The 22729-nt window shown below is 50.2% G+C and overlaps 3 protein-coding genes across 14 annotated transcripts in view; all 3 read right to left on the reverse strand.

Moving 5' to 3' along the window:
* Nucleotides 1–5687: 5687 nt before the first annotated feature.
* Nucleotides 5688–11345, reverse strand: DOK3 (docking protein 3). Its single transcript, XM_081308186.1, has 6 exons — nucleotides 11268–11345; nucleotides 10525–10712; nucleotides 9074–9379; nucleotides 6977–7076; nucleotides 6715–6887; nucleotides 5688–6602 (listed from the first exon to the last, which is right to left on the reverse strand). Exons 2-6 carry the CDS (start codon nucleotides 10588–10590, stop codon nucleotides 5919–5921), a joined length of 1329 nt encoding a protein of 442 aa, XP_081164312.1. The 5' UTR covers nucleotides 10591–10712; nucleotides 11268–11345; the 3' UTR covers nucleotides 5688–5918.
* A 1122-nt stretch (nucleotides 11346–12467) lies between these two features.
* Nucleotides 12468–18031, reverse strand: DDX41 (DEAD-box helicase 41). Its single transcript, XM_081305277.1, has 17 exons — nucleotides 17913–18031; nucleotides 17711–17821; nucleotides 17221–17380; nucleotides 17053–17127; nucleotides 16863–16923; nucleotides 16606–16742; nucleotides 16151–16223; nucleotides 15866–16019; nucleotides 15655–15791; nucleotides 14540–14702; nucleotides 14184–14315; nucleotides 13872–13943; nucleotides 13654–13750; nucleotides 13372–13521; nucleotides 13199–13270; nucleotides 12975–13085; nucleotides 12468–12811 (listed from the first exon to the last, which is right to left on the reverse strand). Exons 1-17 carry the CDS (start codon nucleotides 17937–17939, stop codon nucleotides 12675–12677), a joined length of 1869 nt encoding a protein of 622 aa, XP_081161403.1. The 5' UTR covers nucleotides 17940–18031; the 3' UTR covers nucleotides 12468–12674.
* Nucleotides 18032–20296: 2265 nt separating this feature from the next.
* FAM193B (family with sequence similarity 193 member B) overlaps nucleotides 20297–22729 on the reverse strand; it is a 32260-nt gene continuing 29827 nt past the window's right edge. For all 12 annotated transcript variants that reach the window (XM_081270374.1, XM_081270378.1, XM_081270373.1 and 9 more), the window contains one exon: nucleotides 20297–20694. The gene's annotated coding sequence lies outside the window, so the exon portion shown is untranslated. The remainder of the gene's footprint in view (nucleotides 20695–22729) is intronic.

Raw genomic sequence — 22729 nt, forward strand, 5'->3', positions numbered from 1 at the left:
TGCGTGGCCAACCCTGACCTCTCCCTGAGAATTGCAGACTCCAATACTTAATAGCCTGTCAAGATGACTACTGAGATATCTCAAACCATATGTCCCAATTCAAAACTGTGATTTTTCTCTAACCCCTTCCTCACCTGGTAGTGGCACCACCAATAATCCAACTAGTTCAGCAGAAACAAAATTATCCTTCCCTTCTTGTCTCTGCAAATTCTACCTTCAATATGTCTGCACATCTAATCACTGGAACCCAGTTGTAGCCACTGTTGCTTCAGACACTGTCATCTTGTGTTTGGACACCTTAACAGTCTCCTAGAAAGTCTCCCTTCTTTCACCCCACGATATCTTTATTTATTTATTTATTATTTTTAGAATTTTTTTAATATTTATTTTTTAGTTATCGGCGGACACAACATCTTTGTTTTCATGTGGTGCTGAGGATCAAACTCGGGCCGCACGCATGCCAAGCGAGCGCACTACCGCTTGAGCCACATCCCCAGCCCCTGATATCTTTTATTTATATTTATTATGTTTTTGCAGTCCTGGGAATTGAACTCAGGGATTCATGCATGGTAGGCAAGTGCTTTACCATAGAGCTGCATCCTAGCCGCCCCCACTTTTTTTTATTCTGAGACAGGATTTTGCTAAGTTAGTTGCTCAGTGGCCTTAAACTTTCGATCCTCAGCCTCCTGAATAACCGGGATGACAGGAATGTACCACTACACCCAACCCAAAGTGATATTTTTAAGGCAGAAATCACACCTCAGCTTTTAGTTTTCCAATGGAATCACACTGTACTTAAAATAAAACTAAAATCATTATACCTACACAACACTAAGAAAGCAGGTCAACCCTCCCACTACTTGCTCACTCTGGTGGAGCCACTCTAGCTTCCTTGCTGTTCCTCCAACATGCCAAGTATATTCCTGCACTTTCCTGGACCTTTGAACTTACTGTTCCCTCTGCTTAAATACTTTTCTCCAAAAGTGTAAACAACAGTCTTTTCCACTGTGCTCTGCTCAGATATTTCCGCCTGTAAGGGACCTTCCCTAATTTTTTTTTTACACAGATTTATTTTTTTGCATAGCACTTTCCACCCTCTCACATGATATTGTTTATCATCCTTTATTCCCATTAGAATGTCAGTCCCATGGGAGCAGAGATTTGTCTCTCGTTCACCAGCATTTCCCTATTGCCTATACATGGTGAATGTGAATGAACAGATAAAAGAAGGAAAGAAGGACTGCAAAAGTGAAACAGCAAATGAGCAAGGAAGAAGTGGCAGCCTGGGTGGTGGTTCCTGGAAGTCTTACAGCAGAGAGGACCCTGAGGTCTCTTCCTTGGGTCAGTGCAAGGTTCAGGCCTGGATGAAGTCGCATATCCTTCCCAGCACAGGCAGCCCTTGAGTAGGAACAGGAGCTGGACTAGGACACAGTGCCCCCTGCTGGGAATAACTGCAACTCCAAAACAAGGCTTCTAGAATCCTGGAGGTTTCCAAGGACTTTTCCTAAGTCTGGTTTGAAAATCACAGAAATTGCCAAGTAACAAAGACGCTTAGATTTGTAATGAGGGAAAGGATGCCAGACTGGAGACTCAGAGTCCTGAGTTCCAGTTGTGGTCATGACCTTTTCTGGGTAACTCGTGTGTTCTAGGATTTTCTCCTCCTCCTCCTCCTCCTCCTCCTCCTCCTCCTCCTCCTCCTCCTCCTCCTCCTCCTCTTCTTCTTTTTTCTTCTTTCTTCTTTTTTTGGTAGTACTGGGGATTGAGCCCAGGGATGCTCTACCACTGTGCTATATCCCGACCCTTTTTTTTTTATTTGAGTGGGGACAGAGTCTCTCCTGAGTTGCTGGGATTATGGGTATGTGCCACCATGCCCAACTGTCCTGGGATTTTCTAAACTGCCAAGTCCTGGACTTAGATTTTATTTTTTTTATTTTTAATTGTTGATAGATCTTTATTTTTTTTTATTTATACGTGGTGCTGAGAATCGAACCCAGTGCCTCGTACATGCCAGAAAAGTGTGTTACTGCTGAGCCCCAGCCCCAACCCTGGATTTGTCACTGAAAGGAGGGGTCCCTGATATTGCCACAACTCTTGGCCTCACCTTGCTCCATGGCAGCCTGCTCAATCATGTGAAGCCTTTACCTGTCAGGAAATTTTCCATAAGTGACGCTAGATCTGCCTACACCTGGCTCCAACATCCTCCTGGGCTCTACCCTCTGTGGTTAAATCCACCCTGGGGCAGCACTCTTTCCCCAAACTTCCCTTCACACATTAAATTTGGAAATGCCTTTTGTATTTTGACAGTGCTGGGAATAGAACCCAGATTCTTATACATGGTAGGCAAGTGTTCTACCCTAGCTCTGAAGATGACTTTTAAACATCCAGATATCTAATGTGCAATTAGATTCTTAAATCTGGAGCTCAGGAGTGTGTACTGAAGATATATCTTTGGGAGTAATCTGCACTTAGGGTGGCCTAAAATACGAAATCTACATTTCATGTATATGAAATCTATGCATGATTTACTGACTCAGGATAGTGGTTGTTGACCTAGGATTCATACCACAATCACCCAAAAATTGAAAAGCCAAATACTGAAGCCTAGATCCTATGTTGCTAGACTGATGAAATCAGAGCCCCTGGGGATGAATGTAGGAATTTTTCAAAGGTTTCCAGGTGATGACATGTGTAGCCAAACTTGAGCTACACCGTGTCTGAGGCCAGACCCCCTGGGGAAGAACTCTAACAAAGAGGAGAACAAAGAGATCAGCTACATAGCTTAGTGGTGGAGAGTTGCCTAACAGGGTGCAAGATGGTGCAAGGACCTGGGTTTGATCCCAGCACTGAAAAAAAAAAAAAAAAAAGCTAGGAAGGAGAGACCATGAGATAGGAGGAGAAAAACTGAGTGAACAGAAGGTGTTTCAATAAGGTGTCAAGGGCTGGGGTTGTGGCTCAACAATAGAGCGCTTGACTAGCATGTGGGAGGCACTGGGTTTCATTCTCAGCACCACATAAAAATAAATAAATAAAAAGGAAAGGGTGTCAAGCTAGGGATATAGCTCAGTGGTAGAGTGCTTGCCTAGTACGTGTGAAGTCTTGGGTTCAATCTCCAACACCACCACCAAAAGAACAATAAAAAAGGTATTGAATTAGCTGAGAAGCTGAGAGAGTCCGGGTACTTTTGTTTTGGGGAGCAAGATGGTTGGCAACTGTGGTAGGAACCGTGTAATGGAGTGGTGGGGAGAAAGGGAAATTGTAGTTAGTTAAGGAGAGAATGGGAGGTAAGAAAGTGGAAATGAGAGTAATCAACAACCCTTTTGAGGAGTTTCACTGTGAGGAGGAGCAAATGGGGAGGTGGCTAAAGGGGAATATGAGGTCAAGGGAAGATTTCTTTTCTTTTTTTAATATTTATTTTTTAGTTGGACACAATACCTTTATTTTATTTATTTTTATGTGGTGCTAAGGATTGAACTCAGGACCTCGGACGTGCCAGGCGAGCACTCCACTACTGAGCCACAACCCCAGCCCAAGGGAAGATTACTTTTAAGTTATGAAATGATACACCATGTTTGCATGTGGCTGGAGATGATGATGATGGTGATGATGATGACGAAGATGATGACGGCAATAATGATCTAATCATGGATGGCTCCAGAAGAGAAAGGGGAGCTGGGAGTGTAGCTCAGTCATAGAGTCACTGTCTAATGTGTGAGGCTCTGGGCTCAGTCCCCAACTCTAAAGAGAGAGTAGGTGGGAAGGGGGAGAGACTAATTTAATGGAAGAGAAAGGTGACATCTTGGTGTGCCAGGCTTTGAGAAACTAAGAAAAGCTGGGGGCAGAGCACATGGCTGGGGACAGATACTTCTTCCACTGTAGGAACAGGAGAAGATGGATGCAGACGCTGGCCCTTTTGCTGGTGCAGTGGTGGACAACTGAAGGTGGTGGAAAGTTCACTTCTATTGATGGCTGTTGTCCCACTTCATCAGTGAGGTGGAAATGAGAAGGAATGGAGAGGAAAAGGATTGAAGGTCTCAGGGAAGAGAAAAGCCATCTATGTACAACACAGGATCTGAGGGCAGCCTCGAGAGCCAGCAATAATATTGTGTCACAAGGCAGTCAGCCTGCTTATGTGAATTTCTCCAACTGTGGGCAGCTGCCAGAGAACAGGCACAGTAATAAGTTGGGTTCCCTTGAGGCTGGGGGCTTTGCCAGTCAAACAAGATGGAAGGAGACAAGAGAGTTTTGAGAAATGACTCTGCGGGTGAAATTGAAAGGGGACAAGGATAGAAGGTAGACAGGGACCTTACAGATCATGAGAAAAGAATCCCTGTAGGTCATTGTGCCTGGAAAGGAAATATTGGCTATGCTAGAGGAAGTTAGTTGGAAGGAGGGAGAGGAGTGGCCAGAAGAGGATGCTTTTATTTTATTTATTTTTATGTGGTGCTGAGGATCGAACCCAGGGCCTGGACTCCCTCAGCTTTTCAGCTTATTCAACACCTTTTTAAAAATCTTTCTTTTGGTGGAAATAAGATTGGTGTGTTACTGTTTGAAGACAAGATCCGAGATGTGCCAAGGGCAGCTGAGATAGAATTGAAGTCAAGGGACAAAGAGGCCATATCCTTGGGATCACATTGTATGCATGGATGGTCCCAAGGTTGTCAGCAGGAGTAGCAGAGGAGAGAAGGAGAAAGCAGGGACTAAAGCCTTCTAGAAATGTGCTTATCTCTCTCTGGAATGTTGGCTCCTTGAGAACAGGACGAAAGCTGTGAACATGGCCTTGTCCCACAGTGTTCTGGTACAGTAAAATTCTGATGAATAAGTCTAATATGTAATTTTTTTTCCAGTACTGGCCCTGGGCTTTACACATGCTAGGCAAGAGTTCTACCACTGAACCATACCCTGGCCCACATGTATTTTAATCTTTTTTATAGAATTGTTTTTAGTTATGGATGGACACATACCTTTATAAATTTATTTTTATGTGGTGCTGAGGATCAAACCCAGTGCCTCACACGTGCTAGGTAAGTGCTTTACCATTGAGCTACAAACCTAGCCCCTAATTTAGTCTTGATCCTTTACAGTTGAGGAAACTGAGGCCTGAAGTCCCCCAGAAGTATCTGTATATTGTTGCTGCAGGGAACAAGTGTTTGGGTGTGTACATCATTGAAATCCCTTCTATCTGCTCCTTACTATCCTCCGAACCCCACTCCCTCCTTCCCAGCTTGGGCATCTTGGTCTCCAATTTTGCCCCCTCAAATGCAGTCTCCACATTGAGTCTGACCATGTCCCTCCCCTGATAATGAGACCCAGCTCACCACAGGGCACCCAAAGTACCTCTGTGTCCACATCTTCCTCATCATCTCAGGCCCATGCATATCTGTCCTCAGCTTGGAAGGCCTGGGCTCACTATCCACCTGGTGGGCCCTGCCTGCCCCTCCAGTTCAAGGCAGAGGGCACCTCCCTCTTCAACAAGCTTCCTGTCTCCCTCCACCTGACTGTTCATGTCATTCCTACTGCACAAATGGAACCCAAACTATTGCCAACACATCCATTTGCTTCAGTGGATTTGAGCCCACTGGTAGCTGAAGTCAGGTCTAGGACATTTGTGTCCCTGGAGGACAGGACATTGGTGTTTGGTGCAATGAATGTGAGGGTCTTTATGTTCATGGGGACCCTCGAGTGCCACTGCCAGGGGCTGAAGTGAGGTGGTATGGAGCGTGGGCCACAGGCAAAACTGAGGGGTAGCTGGCACTTTATTGGTTAATCTGTACACTGTACACTGGGGGACACACAGGGCAGGGTGTGGATCCTTCCCAGGCTGCCTACTTTGCTCCTGCAAGCCAGAGTAGACAGGAATTTGCCCACCCTCCTGTCCCAGGAGCACCTCTATCCTGCCGTCACTGCCCAGGTCTTCAGGGTCAGTCACAGTGAGTAGGACCCTTCCTCCGCTCTCGACCCAGCAGTGTCACCAGCTTGGCCTTGAAGCCTGCCTGACTGCCAGAGCGGCTGGTGCCACCTGCCTCATCAAGCTCTAGCTCTAGCAGTCGCCGGTACTGAGCCTCAAGGTTGCTATCGTGGGTGGGGCCAGACCAGCTCAGGTCCTCACTATTGTGATAGATGGGGCTGGCTACAGGGCTGTGGCCACCAGAAAGGCTCTCTTGGAGCTCAGGGCCCCCATTGGGCAGTCCAGGACTGGCCTCCAGCAGGCACACGTTCTCGTAGAGGTGCTCGATGGTGGCTGGGGGTCCACTGGCACGCTTGCACACTGAGGCGTAGAGATCGGACACCGGCTCCTCAGGCGCAGGGCCCAGTAGTAACGGTAGGCTTTGGGGCCCAGGATCGACCACAGGTGCCCTTCTGCAGGTGGGCAGATCAGCCCCTGGTGACACCTCCTGAAGCTCCCCAGGGGGGTCCAAGGAGGGAAGGGAGGTGGCGCGAGGCAGGGGGCAAGGCCTGGCAACAGCCCGTTCTGGCAGTAGTTCCCGTTGGCGGGCGATGGCAGCAGCCACAGACCCACACATGTCAGGGGCACGTGGGCTGCTAAAGGCAAAGAGGCCCTCGCCTGAGTCACAGCGGCGGCCAGCCTCAAAGGAGAACACGCCCTAGATACAGGGACATGGGTAGGGGTCAGGGGCTGAGGGGTCAGCCTGCTGACCACCTACAGCCCTTCCCTGTAGGGACCTGCGGAAGTGGGGAAGCCACCCAGCACCTCACCTTGTCAGAGCCAAACTTGCGCAGGAAGTGGTAGGGCCAGCTGTAGAGGACCTGGGGGCTGGCAGTTCCCCTCAACTGGATGGTGTCTTGGCCCAGCACCAGGAGGTAGGGTCCCTTTAGCTGGCAGCGGACAGCAGCCTCAGTCCTCTGCACCACCACTGGAAACTCACTCGCTGTAGGCAGGCAGGAGGGTACCCTGTCAGTCCCCCAAAGATCCTGGGTGGGAGGGGCTGAGGTTGCCCCAGGGCCTCCCGTGACTCACCTCCCTGCCAGGAAGAATAGATGGAATTTTCCTCCATGGGGACGAGGCCCCTCTTGGGCGACTCAGCTTCTCCTGGTCCTGAGGAGCACTCCCCTGTGCCCTGGGGAGTGGGCTCAAGTCAGAGGTTAGAGTCTACCTGCTTCTCTTCCCCACCCCTCCCAAGGGGTCCACACCCCTGGATTTTGCTACAAGCAAGGGCATCTGGGGCCCCAGGTGATAGTCCCAGTTGTGCCTGACTCTAGATACCCCTCTGAGGCTATTTTCCTACCTGTATGATAGGCGGCAGTCCCCACTGGGCTCTCTCTTGAGGGTGCTGAGCTGGGGAAGGGGGAGCTGTGCTTACAGGTGTCTGACAGCTATAAATCACTGTGCAAACAAGAGGATGTCCCCCATAGCCCCTGAGCTTGGCCTTGGATTTGATTGGCTTGTAGGTGTCTCTAATAGCTTGGAGCAGTGACGAGTAAGAGCCTCAGGGGCAGCACAAAAGATCGAACCAACCAGTGGCTGTTGACCCTTCCTATCCCTCATCCCACATCCAGTTCTTTAGCAGGTCCTCATGTTCTTTTTGACTCTTGGCACTTCTACCATGACCACTTTGGCCCATGGGAGAATGGCCAGGGTCAAATGCAACTGCTTCCTCACTTGTCTGTTTAATCCTGTTCCTTTAAAAAAGGTAAAAATGTAACAAAATACATGGAATATAAAATTCCCATTTTAGCTATTTTAAAGCACACAATGCAGTGGTTTTTGTTATATTTACAAGATTGTGCAGCCATCACCACTACCTAATTCCAGAACTTTTTCATCACCCCAAATGGAAACCCTTTACTCATTAGCAGTCACTCCCCATTTCTTTCTTTCATAATTCCTGGCAACCACCAATCTACTTTCTGTACCATAGATTGGCCTAGTCTAGACCTCTCGTGTAAATGGAATCATACAATATGTGGTCTTTGTGTCTGGCTTCTTTAATGTGTTCAATTCTCATTCCTGTTGTAGCATGTTATCAGAGCTTCATTTTTTATGGCTAAATAATATTCCATTATATGGATAGAACATGTTTTGTTCATTCATTCATCAGGGAATGGCCATTTGGGTTGTTTTTGGCAACTGTGAATAATACTGACAAGAACATCCATGTGTAAGTTTTGTTTGAATAGCTGTTTCAGTTCTCTTGGATATATATTGAGCAGTAGAGTTGCTGTGTCATATGATAACTTCATGATTGACTTTTTTTTTTTTTTTTGGTACCAGGAATTGAACTCAGGGGTGCTTAACCACTGAGCTATATCTCCAGTCCTTTTTATTTTTTATTTTGAGATTGTCTTGCTAAGTTGCTTAGGGTGTAGGTTGCTGAGGCTGGCCTTGAACTTGAGATCCTTTAGCCTCCTGCATGTGTCACTCTGCCTGGCATCGTGACTAACTTTTTGAGGAATCACCAGACATTTTGTTCTGGTCCATCAAGATCGGTTGAAAAAGCTAATCTTTACAAACATCAGTGTCTGGCTTAAACCCTCCAAAGGCTTCTCTGATTCAGACACAAATCCCAAATCCCACACATAGCCCAAAGTGGCTTCAGCTGGCTCCCAGCGAGCTTTCCGACCTCTCTACCTCCTGTGCTCCTCCTGATCTCTACCTTCAGCCACACCAGTCTTCTCTCTGTCCCTTTTGTGGTGAACACACCACTTTTTCTTGCCCGTGGACCTTTGCCCATACTGCCCCCTCATTCACAACACTCCTCATGTTACTGTATTTGCTTGGCCTTTCCTCTGGCCTTTGCCTGGTGGGCTTTTATTTGTTATTGAAGAATCAGGCCCACTGTCTCTTCAGAGAGGCCTTCATTGACCATTCTGCCTAAAGTTCCTCCATTTATTCCAGTTCCATCCCAGTATTTCATTTTCTCTAAACCGGCACGGACATCGGAGATTCCTTCTCTGGGTTTCTGGGCTGTTTCCCAACCTTGCAGTTGCTTGGCAATGCTTATCGAGTGACAGGATGTAAACTGAGAAAGGAGATAAGCAAGCACAGGGTGATGTGGTTCCCCACCAGCCGGCCTTTGGACTGCCCCGCCTGCTCGCCTGCCCATCCTGTACTCACCGGGAAGGCCAGCTGGCAGATGGGGTTCATCCAGGACTGGCGGTGCTGTGCAGCCAGCAGGTGGCTTCGTTCAGTGGTAGTGAGCAGGAAAGCACCAGTGTCCCGGGGACAACTCTCACCATCAGCGGGCAGCACAGACACACAGTCAGCCAAGCGGATGATCCTCCGCTCCCCCCTCCGGCCAGGCCCTGCAGATCTGTCCCCTGCTGGCCCTAAGCCACCATCCCGAATGTCCCAGCTCTCTAGCCGAGCCACGCCTGATGGGCCTCCTGCATACAGCAGAGCCCACACTTTCCGCCAGGACTTCTGTGGGAGAGAGGGTTGGGGAAGAGACTCTTAGATGGCAGATTCTTCTTACCACTCGGCTCAGCACAAGCTACTCAGCAACTACTCCTGTCTACCCAGTCTCGCCTCTCCCTCCCTCAAGTCTTCAGGTGCTAGGGAAGGAGACCTTGCCAGGGCTGGGCCAGGCAGGGGGAAAAGTCTGTATTTGGATTCAGTCAGCCCTGGGTTCAAATCCACCATGCCCTTTCCTGTGACCTCCATAGCCCCAGTGTCCTCGTCTCTCAAGAGGCTGTGAGAATGTGAGTCTTCTACTGGACTATGTCTATAGTATCTAGTGTCTTGGGCACACTGCTGTTATGTTGGTTGCCCACCTGTCACCCCCACCCCCACATATACACACAAAGAAAGAGAAAAAAGACATTGGGGTGAAGCTGGGAGGCCTGAGCCTCATGATGGCTAGGAAGGAAACATGCAAATAACTTCTAACAAAGGAAACAGACTACTTATCTGCCTGAGCAGCAGCTGCAGCTGAGTTGTGGGGTATAGGGCCAGGCCCTCCGCAGAGCTGGGGCCCAGCCCTGACTGCAGGGTGTGGCTCTACCTCCAGGGGCTCCTTCAGCTCAGCTCCTGGCCCTTTCCATGGGTAACAGTTCACTATTAGATGGGTCAGAAGGCTGCTTGGCTCTGCCTTGCCTAGAGGTTTTGATTCGTAGACCCTTCCCTCATCTTGGTGACTCCATCTCTAAAATAAAACAGGGTTTCAAAAGCCTGTTCAACCTCAACCTTCTCAGGCAGACAACAGACTTTATTCTGCTCCCCAATTCCTGGGTTCCAGCCGCACACCATAGGGTATGTCTGTAATCCCAGTGACTCAGGAGGCTGAGGCAGGAGGATAGTTAATCTGAGGCCAGCCTCTGAAACTTAGTGAGACCCTATCTCAAAATAAAAATAAAATAAAAAAGGGCTAGGGGTGTAATTCAGTGGCAGAGTACCTCTGGGCTCAATTCCTAATGCTGCAAGAAAAAGAAATTCTGGGTTCCATCTCCCATCCTGACTCCCTTCCCAGTTTTCCCAGGTCCAGGTGGGTTATCCAGGGCTGGGACAGAGGCCCCTTTCTCTGCCTACCGCTAGTCCTGGGCAGCAATCTGGCAGCCAGAGGTCCCCACCTTGCCAAACTTGACGTGCTGCTGGTAGAGAACGCCATCCTTGATGGGAGTCTCCACGGGCTCCATGGCCACGATTGGGCCCGAGGCCTTCTGTTCCGAAGACCTGAGGAGACTGGTGAAAGGCTGGAGGGGAACTCCTCACACTTCCCCTTCTGGCCACTTCCCCCTCCCTCGGTCCGGAGAGGCAGCTGCGGGCGAGGGGGAGGGGAGTCGTCCTCAGTTAAGGGATTGAGGGGCAGTACATTCTTCTTCTTAGGGGTTCTGGCCAGCTCAAGGTGTCTATGTCTGCCTTCGAGAGCCTCAGGCCACCTGAGAGCAAGTGATCCCTATGCTGGCATTTGGGTCAGCTGGGTATGAGCAACTGACCACAGCCTGGCTGCCCTGAGTCATGAGCTCCAATGCTTCCCCCATCGGGCCGGTGCTACACAGTCTGCTCCTAGCCTGGGACCTTCTTCTCACCAGACTGGTGAACTCCTGGCCCTCCACCAAGTCCTGGTTTGTACCATTAGGTTTGCCTGAGACTGTCTCACCCTGTCCTCTCTACTTCTGTCTGGAATATTCCTAATTTTCATTGACTCCCCATCTTCATAGCCCTTGCTCCACCTGGGCCCACCTGACTCTTCACCAACCCACACCAACTCTGCTTTTCCTCTTCCCCAGCACTCAGGGGCTTGTGTGTTCTGGCCTTCACTTCCCCTGAGCCTCATTTCCCCACAGACCAACCCCTCCAGGGAACCCCTCACCACTGTGCTGCTTGGGGCAGTAGGCTGCCTCCTCCTCTTGGCGGCCTTGCCTGGTCACTAGTCTTGAGAGCACAGCAGCCCTCCTATCAGGCAGCCAGTCCTCATGGGATCCACACCCCTAACGGGCCCTAACCATGTGAGTGTGGGGGTAGGCCCCCAGTGGGCTCCCCAGGGAGGTCACATGCTCTTTTAAAGCTTTGCTTCCTGTCAGGGGCCTGGCTTTTTATTTTTGCCTTGCCTTGCTGGAGACTAGTATTGGGGTTGTGTGTGCATCAGAATTCTAGGGACAGTCCCATGTCATTCAAAGCAACCTCCAGAAAGAATGCTGTAACCAAACTGAATAATGCTCTTTGGGGGTCACATTTGGCCAGAATAGATCTTCTAGGGCCTTCTAGTACCTGGTTTTGTGCCCACTGTGGTCCAGATAGCCCTGAGCTTTAGGAGCCTCAAACACCACATCCTTTGCATTCTCATCGCAATTTCAAAAATTATGAAATCAAGGCTCAAAAATATTAAGTAACTTGTTGGAGGCCACACACAAAGCAACAAACAGGGTTGAGCAAGCACTGTCCTGCTGGGATAAGCATGTGGCCTTGCTCACGAAGTTCCTGGCAGAGGAACTGTGCAATACACAGCCGCTGCTGTACTGTTCTTCTGCCCTCCTCTTAGTAGATATGAAAATCCAGGTTGATCTGCTGGCAGTCTTATGATGGAGACCGACCTTTACTTGCATATGAATCTCCTGCCTTCCTGTGGGCTTTCCAGGCAGGTTTCTGCCAGGCTTGTCTGGGTCCTTGCAGCCCCCATAGGGTGCTTGTGGCCTGATTGGCAGTCCTGTGGTATCTGCTGCCTCCTTGGTGAATGGAACTAAGTGTTTCTGACGAGGAATACACACAGGCAGGCAGGGGCAAAGGCAGGAAGCAGCCCAGAGCAACATAAATTGACAGGAAGAGAGAGGCTGACAGTTAAGCCAGCCAGCCAGGGGGACCAGAGGCTCAGCTGTTTCCCCTTGGCCCCTCTGTGATTCATGGTCCCCACACCTCTGAGCACCCAGGAGGGACACTGACTGGCATTTCCTTCCCTAGCCAACATGAGGGTAGGTGCTGGGAGGGGGAGTAGGAGGGCTGCTGGAGGCTGGAAGGCAAGGCCTGTCCAGGATTCAGAGGGCTGACGGCAGAGACACAGAGGCAGGGCTGGGGCTGAGAGAGGGGGCTTGTGCTTTAATGACAGCTGAAGGGAAGGAGAACAAAAATAGTAATTTTGGGGTGGCTGGGGTACAAGGAACAGCCCAGGCCAGCTGGGCCAAGATGCTGGCTTCTTGTCCACGGGGCTGGTGTCTGTGTGCACACAGGGTGGCTGAGTCCTGGAACTGAGGCCTCTTGGAGATAAGAAGGGAAGACAGACGGCTCAGAAGTCCATGGAGCTGTGGGCCAGGTAGTCCTTGCGGCCAATGTTGCTGACCTGCTTGGTCTGCATGGCCTCAAGTTTGGGGCAGTCAGTGATCCGATGGCCCAGGCCCCCACAGAAGGCACAACCACGTTCTCCTGGAGGGATGGGGCAGGGTTAGCAAAGTCACAGGGTCAGAATCCAGGCTCTGGACCTTTTCCCCTCTCCCAATTAGGTCCCCCTAGTCCACCAATATCTAGTGTTTTGTTTTGTGGTGTTCTGCCCCCAACCCCAGAGAACTTGCGCCTGCTCAGCATTCACCTCCAATGTCCAGCATGGACTCGTCCCCGGGGTGCAGCACTTGTAGTACAGGTGGCACCTTCTGCTTGGCCTCTAGCAGCAGGGCCTTGAGATCCATCAGCACTGACTCATCTAGGGGGAAAGAAGAACCATCAAGGCCTACCCTGGGTCCCACAGTCAGAACCTGGGTAGCCATAGGTGGAGGACCTGGGGGACAGCTGAGTTGGCTCTGCTGACAGACTCACCACAGGCCTTGTTAATGAAGGTCGTAGCAATGCCTGTGTTTCCTGAGCGCCCTGTGCGGCCAATCCGGTGCACTGAAAAGAGAAGGACAGAGCCTCTAGCTCACTGCACCAGGGTGGGGACCTGGCCTGGTCCTTCTGTCTACCCCATACCCCTGGTCCCTGAAGTTCCCCACCGTAGTTCTCGATTTCCTCAGGCATGTCGTAATTGATGACGTGCTGGATAGCAGGGAAGTCCAGGCCTTTGGAGGCCACATCTGTGGCCACCAGGACATCCTTCTTGCCCTCCCGGAATGCCTCAATGGCTTTGGTCCGTTCCTCCTGGTCTAGGGAGGGTCAGGCAGCAGCTATCAGAGTTACGGTGGGAGTTTTGGAAGCAAGCAGGTCAGGCAGGGGAAGGGATAGGTGAAGGGTTGCTATAGCATCAGGGTTCACGCTAATGCATGCACTGCCCTGACCTTTGCCCCCATGGATGGCAACAGCCTCAACCCCCTTGAGCAGCAGATACTCATGGATGGCGTCCACATCAGCCTTCTTCTCTGCAAAGATGAGCACCTACGCAGGAAGGCCAACTCTAGTCACAGGGTGTTCCTCCAACTTTACCCCAGCATGCAGTCCCTACTACCCTCTTCCTTGTCCTGGGACTCTGGCACTAGCCTGGACTAGCTGCACTCACAGGAGGGGGGGTCTTCTGCAGGCACTCAAGCAGGTATACCATCTTGGCCTCTTCCTTCACGTATTCCACCTCCTGCCAGAAAGAGGCCAGGTCAGGTGATCTCAAGGTTAGGGTCACTGGCCATGACCCTGCCAAAGAAGGCTGGGTTTCTAATCTGAGCCAGGAGATAACCAGACGCCTCTTGCCACCAAGAGCCGGAACCCCTAAGAGCAAGGGGTTCCAATTAACATGAAGTGAACCCCTTTTTCCAATCAGTTTCACCAGATGCAGTCCTCACAGGTGAGAGACTGTTCACCAAGAATGCCTGCTCACCTGAATGACATCCAGGCTGGCGGCCCCAGCACGCCCCACATTGATGGTAACAGGCTTTACCAGGGCACTCTTGGCAAAGTTCTGAATCTTCTTTGGCATGGTAGCACTGAAGAGTAGAGTCTGCCGCTGGCCCTGAGGAAGGGTGGAGGCTGGGGCTGAAGCATGCAGGGCTGGTGGGGATGGGCCAAGATGTGTAGGGGATAGGTTCTGGGGATACTAAGCAGCTGGGATATAGCCCCCTTGAAGTAGGAGCAGAGGATGGGGCAGTGCAGAGGCTCAGGGCCCTCCATAATTGAATGTGGTATGCACGGGGTGGGGGGCAGTATAGGAATCCCTGGAAAGGTCGGGGGAGGCACCTTGAAGTAGGAAAAGATGGTGCGGATGTCGCCCTCAAAACCCATGTCAATCATGCGGTCAGCCTCATCCAGGGCCAGGTAGCGACAGATGTCTAGGCTGACCATCTTCTTCTGTAGTAAATCCATGAGGCGTCCAGGGGTGGCCACCATCATATGTACACCACTGCGAATTAAGGAGAGACCCTGAGGTTGGGGCTACTTGCCTATCACCTACTAAGAGATGGCATCCTGCCTCTGTTCTGCTCTAGGATTTCTCTCCTCACTCTCCTCCCCTGTCCTCTGCTTGTTACTCTCCATATTCTGCCCTATACATACAGCATATAAGATGGGCCTGCAGGGGCTGGGGTTGTGGCTAGTGGTGGAGCGCTCGCCTAGTACACGCGAGGCACTGGGTTCGATCCTCAGCACCACATAAAAATAAAATAAAGGGCTTACAACTTTCTTGCCAGCCCTTGGCCTGAGACACCCTCCTCCTTTTCTCAGGTCACTCTCCTAGCCCCAGGAAAGCTATACTGAAACCCTGCAGAGGCTTTACCCCAGGCTCCTGCAGCCCCCTTGGAGGCTTGCTTGGCTCACTTTCCCAGTACTGACTTCATCTTTTCTGTGCCTGCATCTTCCCCAAGACTGAAAATGCCTCAGAAATAGGAATGGGGTCTGGCCCATCAGTGACCCCAAGGCTTGGTCCATGGCATCTGGCAACGTCTATGCGGTCTGAACTGTGTGGAAAGGGCATGCCACTCTGATCTATCCTTGATCTAGTGCCCCAGCCTCCTTGGTTGACTGCAATGAACAACCCTGACTTTTCTGGACACCCCTGATCCCTACTTCTGTGTTTTCTGCTTGAACTGCCTCTCTTCAAAATTCAAATATCACCATTCCTGCAGAGCTTTCTCTGACCTCCTACCTTCAAGATGCCTAGGCCATTCCATTTACTGTGTTCCCACAGTACCTGGCCATATGTCTCTGTCTCACCTCAATCCACCTCCCCATAAGATTTTAGGGTCCTTAAGAGCTGGGCCCCAACAGGAGACTTCTGTGAGTATCTGCAAAATGGCTAAATTAAGCTTCTCTGGGGACTTTGTGGAGGGGTGTGGGGCAGGGGTGCCTCTACGTACTGTCGGATGGTTTCCATCTGCTCTTTGACAGACATGCCCCCAATGCAGAGAGCACAGCGCAGGAGAGGTGAGCTGTCCTCCTGCAGCAGGCGGCAGTAATATTCCAGGATGCCATGGGTTTGCCGGGCCAGTTCCCGCTGTAGGCACAAAGATAAAGCTGGCACCAGGTGATCCCAGTCTCTACCCTGCCCTCCAGTCCAGCCCATCTTACCGAGGGGCAGATGATGAGTCCATAGGGCCCCTCACGCTTAGAGAAAGGCAACCGCTTCTCTTGTTCCAGACAGAACATGATGACGGGCAATGTGAACACCAACGTCTTGCCTGACCCCGTGAAGGCAATGCCAATCATGTCCCGGCCCGAAAGACTGTAGGAGAAGATAGCCTGAGGGCCAGGTCCAGCAGGAAACAGCAACTACTTCTCCAGTCAGACACTTGGTTATTGCTTCTCCCTGTCACTGCTTTCCTCAGGGACCCCAAGTCCATGGTCCATACTCACATGGTAGGGATACCTTGGATCTGAATAGGTGTTGGGTGGAGAATGCCTTTTTTCTTTAGGCCTCGCAGGATGGCTGTGGGAAACAGCAAGTGCTTTATCAGAGTCCTAGAGCCTGTAAGATCAGCACTACCCCACAAGCTGCAAGTGATGAAACAGGCTCAGGGAGAGAAAGGAAGAGAGACTTGTCCAATGCCAGTGGGCTTGCTGGAGCCAGTATTCACACCCACAGCTATCTAAACCCAATAGCAGTTTCCCAGTGAAACTCTGTTACAGAAGACAGAGAACATATACAGTTGGGACAGTTGAAAAATAAGTCTAAGGCTATCCCTTTTTAAATCTCTCCATTCTTATTGTCTGGACTCAACACTGACAATGCTGAGCTCAGTGGAGGCTAAGGCACACCTCACCAAGACTCGATTAGAAAAATGTAGCATTTCCCCTCTGTTCCCAGATACCTGCAGGAAACTTCATTTCCTTAAAGCTCTTGATGGGTGGTGGGATACCATCTCCCTCCACCAGGATGTGGTACTTCTTCCGAACTCGTTCATGCCGCTCTTCAGACATGCTCAGGACGTAACGGGGTGGTGTCCAACTGTGGGCGGGTGGTAGGGTTCAACAGAGGCCTTGGAACAGCTGGGCTTGGGGTGTCACTGCTAGTCTCTGCCACACACCATCCTAAGTATGGGCAACTGAACAGTCTGGAAAGACATACCTGGTTTTGATTGGGTCATCATATGTAATGCCCTTGGCCATCTCCTTCACTGACATCAAGGCTGAGAAAACAAACATAACTCAGAGCTGGCTCCTGTTTCCCAGAGGCCAGATCCTATGAGATATTAAATGCCTGGGGTTGCGGGGAGATGGTTCAATCCACCTCCTTATTGTCCTAGCTACAACCCTACCTCGGCCTTCAGCCACACTTTCCAGAATCTTCTCTTCTTCCTTTAGTTGCTTCTCCTTGGCAGATTCCTTGCGTGCTGAGAAAAGAACCCGAAGATGTGAGACACCAAAATAAGGCACTAAGCTTGGTTTGTACCTCCTCCTTGCCCAGGCAGCGTTGCCCAATCCACCTTCAGCCTTCTCTTTGAGGTGCTGATGCTGATCCAGGAGGCTGACGTTGGACTGAGGGCCCAAAGGGATGTCGTCCTCATCTCCTCGGGGCTCACTGCTGCTGTCCTGCTGCTCTTCCTCTGCAGCTCCCTTGCGTCTTCGCTGCAGCAGTTTCTGGAGCTGTGGTTCCACCAGTGTCTCTCAGAATCAAGTCCAAAGTGGTGTGTGTGTGTGTGTGTGTCTGTCTGTCTCGGGGCGAGGGTAGCATGGTCCCCGGGGAGACTGCATCAGGATCCGGGCTTTTGAGTATGGGACCTGTGCCTGGAGGCGCAGACTGCCTTACTCCTCAGGCCGGATCGCCAGTCCTTCCTTTGCCTCGGGGCTACGCTCCCGTGTACAGAAACTTAGTTCTCAGATCGTCTCGGAACTTGGGGAAGGCCAGCGCCTCCTCCAATCCCAATGAAACCCGGTGGTTACGCCCCCATTCCTCCTCCGACCCTGATCCCTCACCAGAAGTTGTCGGCGCTGTCGCAGCGGCACATAGGGCACGTAATCCTCATCGTCCTCATCCTCATCCTCGGAGCGGCTTCCTCCTGCGGTCGCGTCGTCCGGGCGGGCGCGCTACAGATACAAGCGAATTAGACCCGAACTCCACATCGCCCCCACCTTCACTCCCGCTCCCCACCCGCGTGGGCCCCAGCCTCGTTCCCACCTTCCGCTCGGGTTCCGACTCCTCCATCCTTTGTCGCACGCATGCGCGCCACGGCAAAACCACGCCTCATCTTTGAGCGAGATCCAATCCGATGAGAAGAAGCGGACGTCGGCGCCTAGCAACGATCTTGGAGAGCCGGATCGCGCAGAGGGACAAATTTCCTCAGGAGGTGGGGGCGGGGCTGTGAGTGGCTACGCCACTGTTGCCAGGGTCTAAGACACCAGGTACGACGTGTAGGACACTGAAGGATTTGGAGCATGCGCAAAGGTTCAAACCCATCCAGAAGAAGACTCCCAGTGGAGACTGACCCGGAAGGGAGAAGGGCAGCCTGCCAGGTTAACCTAGCCAGACCTAAAGCATGACGCCATTAGTACGCCGCGGCCAGCGAACATTAAGCCCTCTAGTGACCCGGGGCTCCCGGATCTGGCAAGCTGGGATCCTGCCACTGTCTCCACAGGAGCAGGGTGGGGCTTGATAAATAAATGACCCCGAACACCCACAACCGCTCTGACTGGTTTCATCTATGAGACCACGCAGTGAGTGGTGAGGGATAAATAAAATCCTGATGACAGTGGTTTTTAATTGAGGCCCTGTACATATGTAAATGATGACTGTTGTAAATCCTATAATAGAGATCAGAGTGACCAACTAGAAGACTTAGAGCAAACACTGGATTTGAGTTTCCAGGGAAGTGTGGGAATCTCATTGCAGGGAGTGGAAAATAGAGGCTTCCTGAGCAAGAGTACATCAGGAGTAAAGGTCTGGTGATGTGCAAGTACATACATTCTTCAGGGAATAAAGAGATCACCATGGCTGGTGAGAGGCCGGGGTAACCAGGGACATGGTAGGAAAAGGATACTGGGCCCAGATGTTGCAGGGCAGTGACTGTTAAGTTATACATTCAATTTCACTGGGGACTAGTAAAGAGGAATAACATGGTTTCCTTCATTCATGTTTAATAGGAGTAAATGCTGGGCACTGTGCATAGTGCTGAAGCATATAAAGGATGAACAAGACAATACACTTGGCATGTGAGATGTTTTGTGGATTAGTTGAGAAGGCAGAAAACGAACCATGTTTGGAAAAAAGGCAGGACAAATGGCTTCTCATCTGAGATGTGGGATTAATAGGAATTTATGAAGGAAGATAATTGGGGAAGAGGGAAAGATGAGAAAAAAAAATGTTGGGAATCCTACAGGTAGTAAGCCTAACTAGAAACTGCATGGCTGGGATGAGTGCTAAGCATCGGGCATCCAGGCACAAAAGACCCTGAATGCCACTCACATAAGCTTTTCTCTGTAAGCAAACTGACTACTTGATCAGGTCTTCATCTTTTGGCATGATGGAGCCACATTTTGGACAGCTATGCTAATTCAACTTTAAGGCTGGAGCTTGGTGCAAGAATGGCAGGAAGAGGAACACAAATAAATATGAGAAAGGTTTCACAAGGAAGTGTTCACACTTCCTCAGAGACTGGAACAAATCAGGGACCAGGAATTGCTTGCACGCGGTCAAATGCTGTTTCCCTTCTTTAGAAAACACATTCACGCAGTATCATGGTGGGGCTCAACCTGGGGGTGGGGAAGGGAGGTTGTGATTTCTGGTCCTGTTTATAAAGCTCCATGAGCCTTCTTGCCAGTTATAGAACTCTCCTCTAGACACAGAACACCCCACATAAGCTCAAGTTAAGAGTTGGCTTTAGTAACGAAAACTACTTTGGAGATAGGGAACTTGGACATAAATGTATGTGAGTCATTTTAGGATATACATATTTAAATCTGAATTTCCAAAACACCTCCGTCCATTTGGGGGATGAGACAGTTTGCTTGACTTTACAGACTGGTTCATTATCTTAGACTACATGTCCCATTCCCTCTAGGAAATTAGATCTAATTTATAAAAAATCATTTTACCCTCAACTTTCCCTGACTAAATTAAGGCAGCGTAAGGAACCTGTAACTTGCCAGGATATTGGGCACTGTCCGTAGAGGCCCATGATCTTTCCTAGACCCTTGCATGCAGAAAGACCACATCTAACTTGCAGATCACCCATCTTGTCAAGGGGCAAGCTGAGACATACAGCTGGGAAGGGCTGCTTCAAACTCACATACCAAAGTCCCTCCAACAGGAGGAAAGGGCACAGACCCCACAGTTACATAGGCCTTTGCTCAGTCCTGCTTGGTCAGAGTTCAGTGGAGTCACTTTCCTCAACTGTAAAATGGACTAACTGTTCCATTTAGGATTGCTTTGAAGAAGTCTAAGGATTTAATAGAAACCAGGACAAACTGCTGACAATGGATTAGTGACTAAGGTGATCCCATGCTTCTGAGTATATTTGTCACCCCACCCCCCACTCAGACCAGCAAATCACCATTCACATCAACTCTGTGTCCAAATGTTGCTTTATCTTTCAGCATGAAAGATCTTCACAGTATCAAAAGTAAAGAATTGAAAAAAAAATAAAATAAAAACAAAAACAAAAAACTGAACACAAAGAGAGCAGTGTTGGGCCAGCAGTACCATCAGCCCCTGGCCCACAGCACAGGCCAGCCCAGTCCCCAGGTTCTGAGTGTGGAGGCTGCATAGCACCAGGAAGCGGCTCTGCCGAGGTCCTGAGGGACTCTAGCACAGCACAGCATCCATTCAGCGTTTGGTTGGTCCAGATGGCAGGAGCAGGGAGGGGTCAGGGCAGGTGGGCAGGACACGTGGGAGGAAAAACTGTAGACCTTCAGCTGGCAGTCGGGGCCTCAGGATGCCCTGAAGAAGCTTGACCTAGGCAGGGCTGAGAAAGAATAAAAGAGTAGGATCACAGTGAGAACAGTGCACGCCCGACCTACACGGACTCTGGGTCCCTGTGGAGGTAAGAACAATGGTCTCCTATTTTTGTTCCTTAGGCTGAAAATACTGAATAGATTCCCTGGATCACCTCGAGCAGAAGAAGAAGGTTAAGACCCTATTGGCGGGTGGGAGGCAAAGAACCCTAGTCCTGGGCTGGGGTTCTGGCATGTGAGGGATAGTTTCTGAGGATCTTAGGACCCCTGCTGCAGAATACCCTTCTGGGCCAGGACTAAGTAGCTAAGTAGCTACTAGTTATCTGCTCTCCCACTGGCAGGTACTAGACAAAGCCAGCTCTGTACTCATATTCCTGCCTTAGGCTCTAGGGACACAGCCTGGGCTAGGTCCCAAGTCCATGCCAGCACTGCTCTCTCATGCATAGAGCATATTTTAGAGATCAGCCAAGGTGGGAGAAGATGGTTGGATATGGCTTCCTGAATGACAGTGGAATTTGGCTTATGGGAGATGTGACCCTTTTTCTCTCATTAGGAAAATAACAGTTGAAGTGCCTGGGTCTCTGCTACTCCTGATTCTGTGGAGGTGGAAAAGAGGCAGGAAGACACCTTAACCCTGGAAGATGATCCTAGGGTATGGATATCTTGTGGATCAGGGAGCACAGCATCCCCAGCAGAGGGCTGAGGGGAGTCTAAATAAGATAGTCCTGAGGTAGAGACAGCACAAGGATGCCACACCGAGTGCAGCCCTGAAGACTGCCTTGGTTTCAGGTTCTCCAGGCTGTCCCTAGGGAGTGAGGGTCCAGGAAGCCTGTTACTTCAGCCCAGAGAGTTGTTCTGGCACTGGAAAGAGAAGAACAGGGGTGGGGGTAATGAGCTCAGCTTACCTACCCTAGGTTTCCACCGTCTTGAAGGGTAAGTGTATAGTTACCCCAGGGGCACAACTCAGGGTTAAGACAGGAAAGTGCACAACTGCAAGGCCCCAAGCCCAGCACTAAGGTGCACCTGCCAGCTGCCCTTTTCTGCACTAAGTTCCCAGACAAATGCCTTCTCCTAGGGTGTGTACCCAGTCTAATATCATACAACGTCAATATTTCAGACCAGCCAGATGTGGTGGTATATATAAGCCCAGAGATGTGGGAGGCCAAGATGTGAGGATTACAAATACGAGGCCAGCCTCAGCAATTTTTAGCAAGACTCTCAGTAATTTAACGAGACCCTGTTTAAAAGTAAAAAATAAAATGGACTGGGGCTGGAATTGTGGCTCAGCAGTAGAGCGCTCGTCTAGCACGGGAGGGACCTGGGTTCGATCCTCAGCACCACATAAAAATAAAGGCATTGTGTTGTATCCATCTATACCTAAAAAATTTTTTAAAAATTAAACAAACAAACAAACAAATAAATAAATAAATAAAAGACTAGGGATGTAGCTCAGTGGTATAGTGTCCTGGGTTCAATCCCAGAACCAAAAATTTAAAAATTAAAAATTAAAATAAAAAAATAGACAAAAGGAACTATGCAGGGAGTTAGAGGGAAGGCCAGAGCCATCTGGAGGCTGGGTCTCTTCTTCCTGGAGGCAGCTTGGTTACTATCTTCTTCAGGGAACTTTTCCCACAATAAAATCCTCCATATCTACAAATCCTTGTTCTCACTCATCTGCCCTTCACTGCTCCCTTGGGGCTGGCTCTCTTTTCACACTGCTTCAGCTGGAAGCCACTCTCATCATCTGCATTGAAGAACCAGGCTAAGCAAGTGGGATCTAAACCCAAGACCTGATTGTATAAGGACCGAGGGCAGCCCCAGGGGTTCTGCAGCTGCCTGGCAGCTGGTAGAGAGCTTAAGCCTTGGTGGTGATAGCCCAGGGATGGCAGTCCATGAAGGGACCCTACAGGAGAAGGGTCTGCCAGAAAGGAGTAGTGCAGCAACAGAGGCCTGGGTTGAGTGGCTGCAGGAAAAGAGACGGGGTCTAGATTTTTGGACACTGCCAACTGGCTTATGTGGGGTTGTTGTAGAGGTACAGAGACCACG

Source organism: Spermophilus citellus, assembly GCF_964194105.1.
Source record: "Spermophilus citellus genome assembly, chromosome: 1".
Taxonomy (NCBI): Eukaryota; Metazoa; Chordata; class Mammalia; order Rodentia; family Sciuridae; genus Spermophilus; species Spermophilus citellus.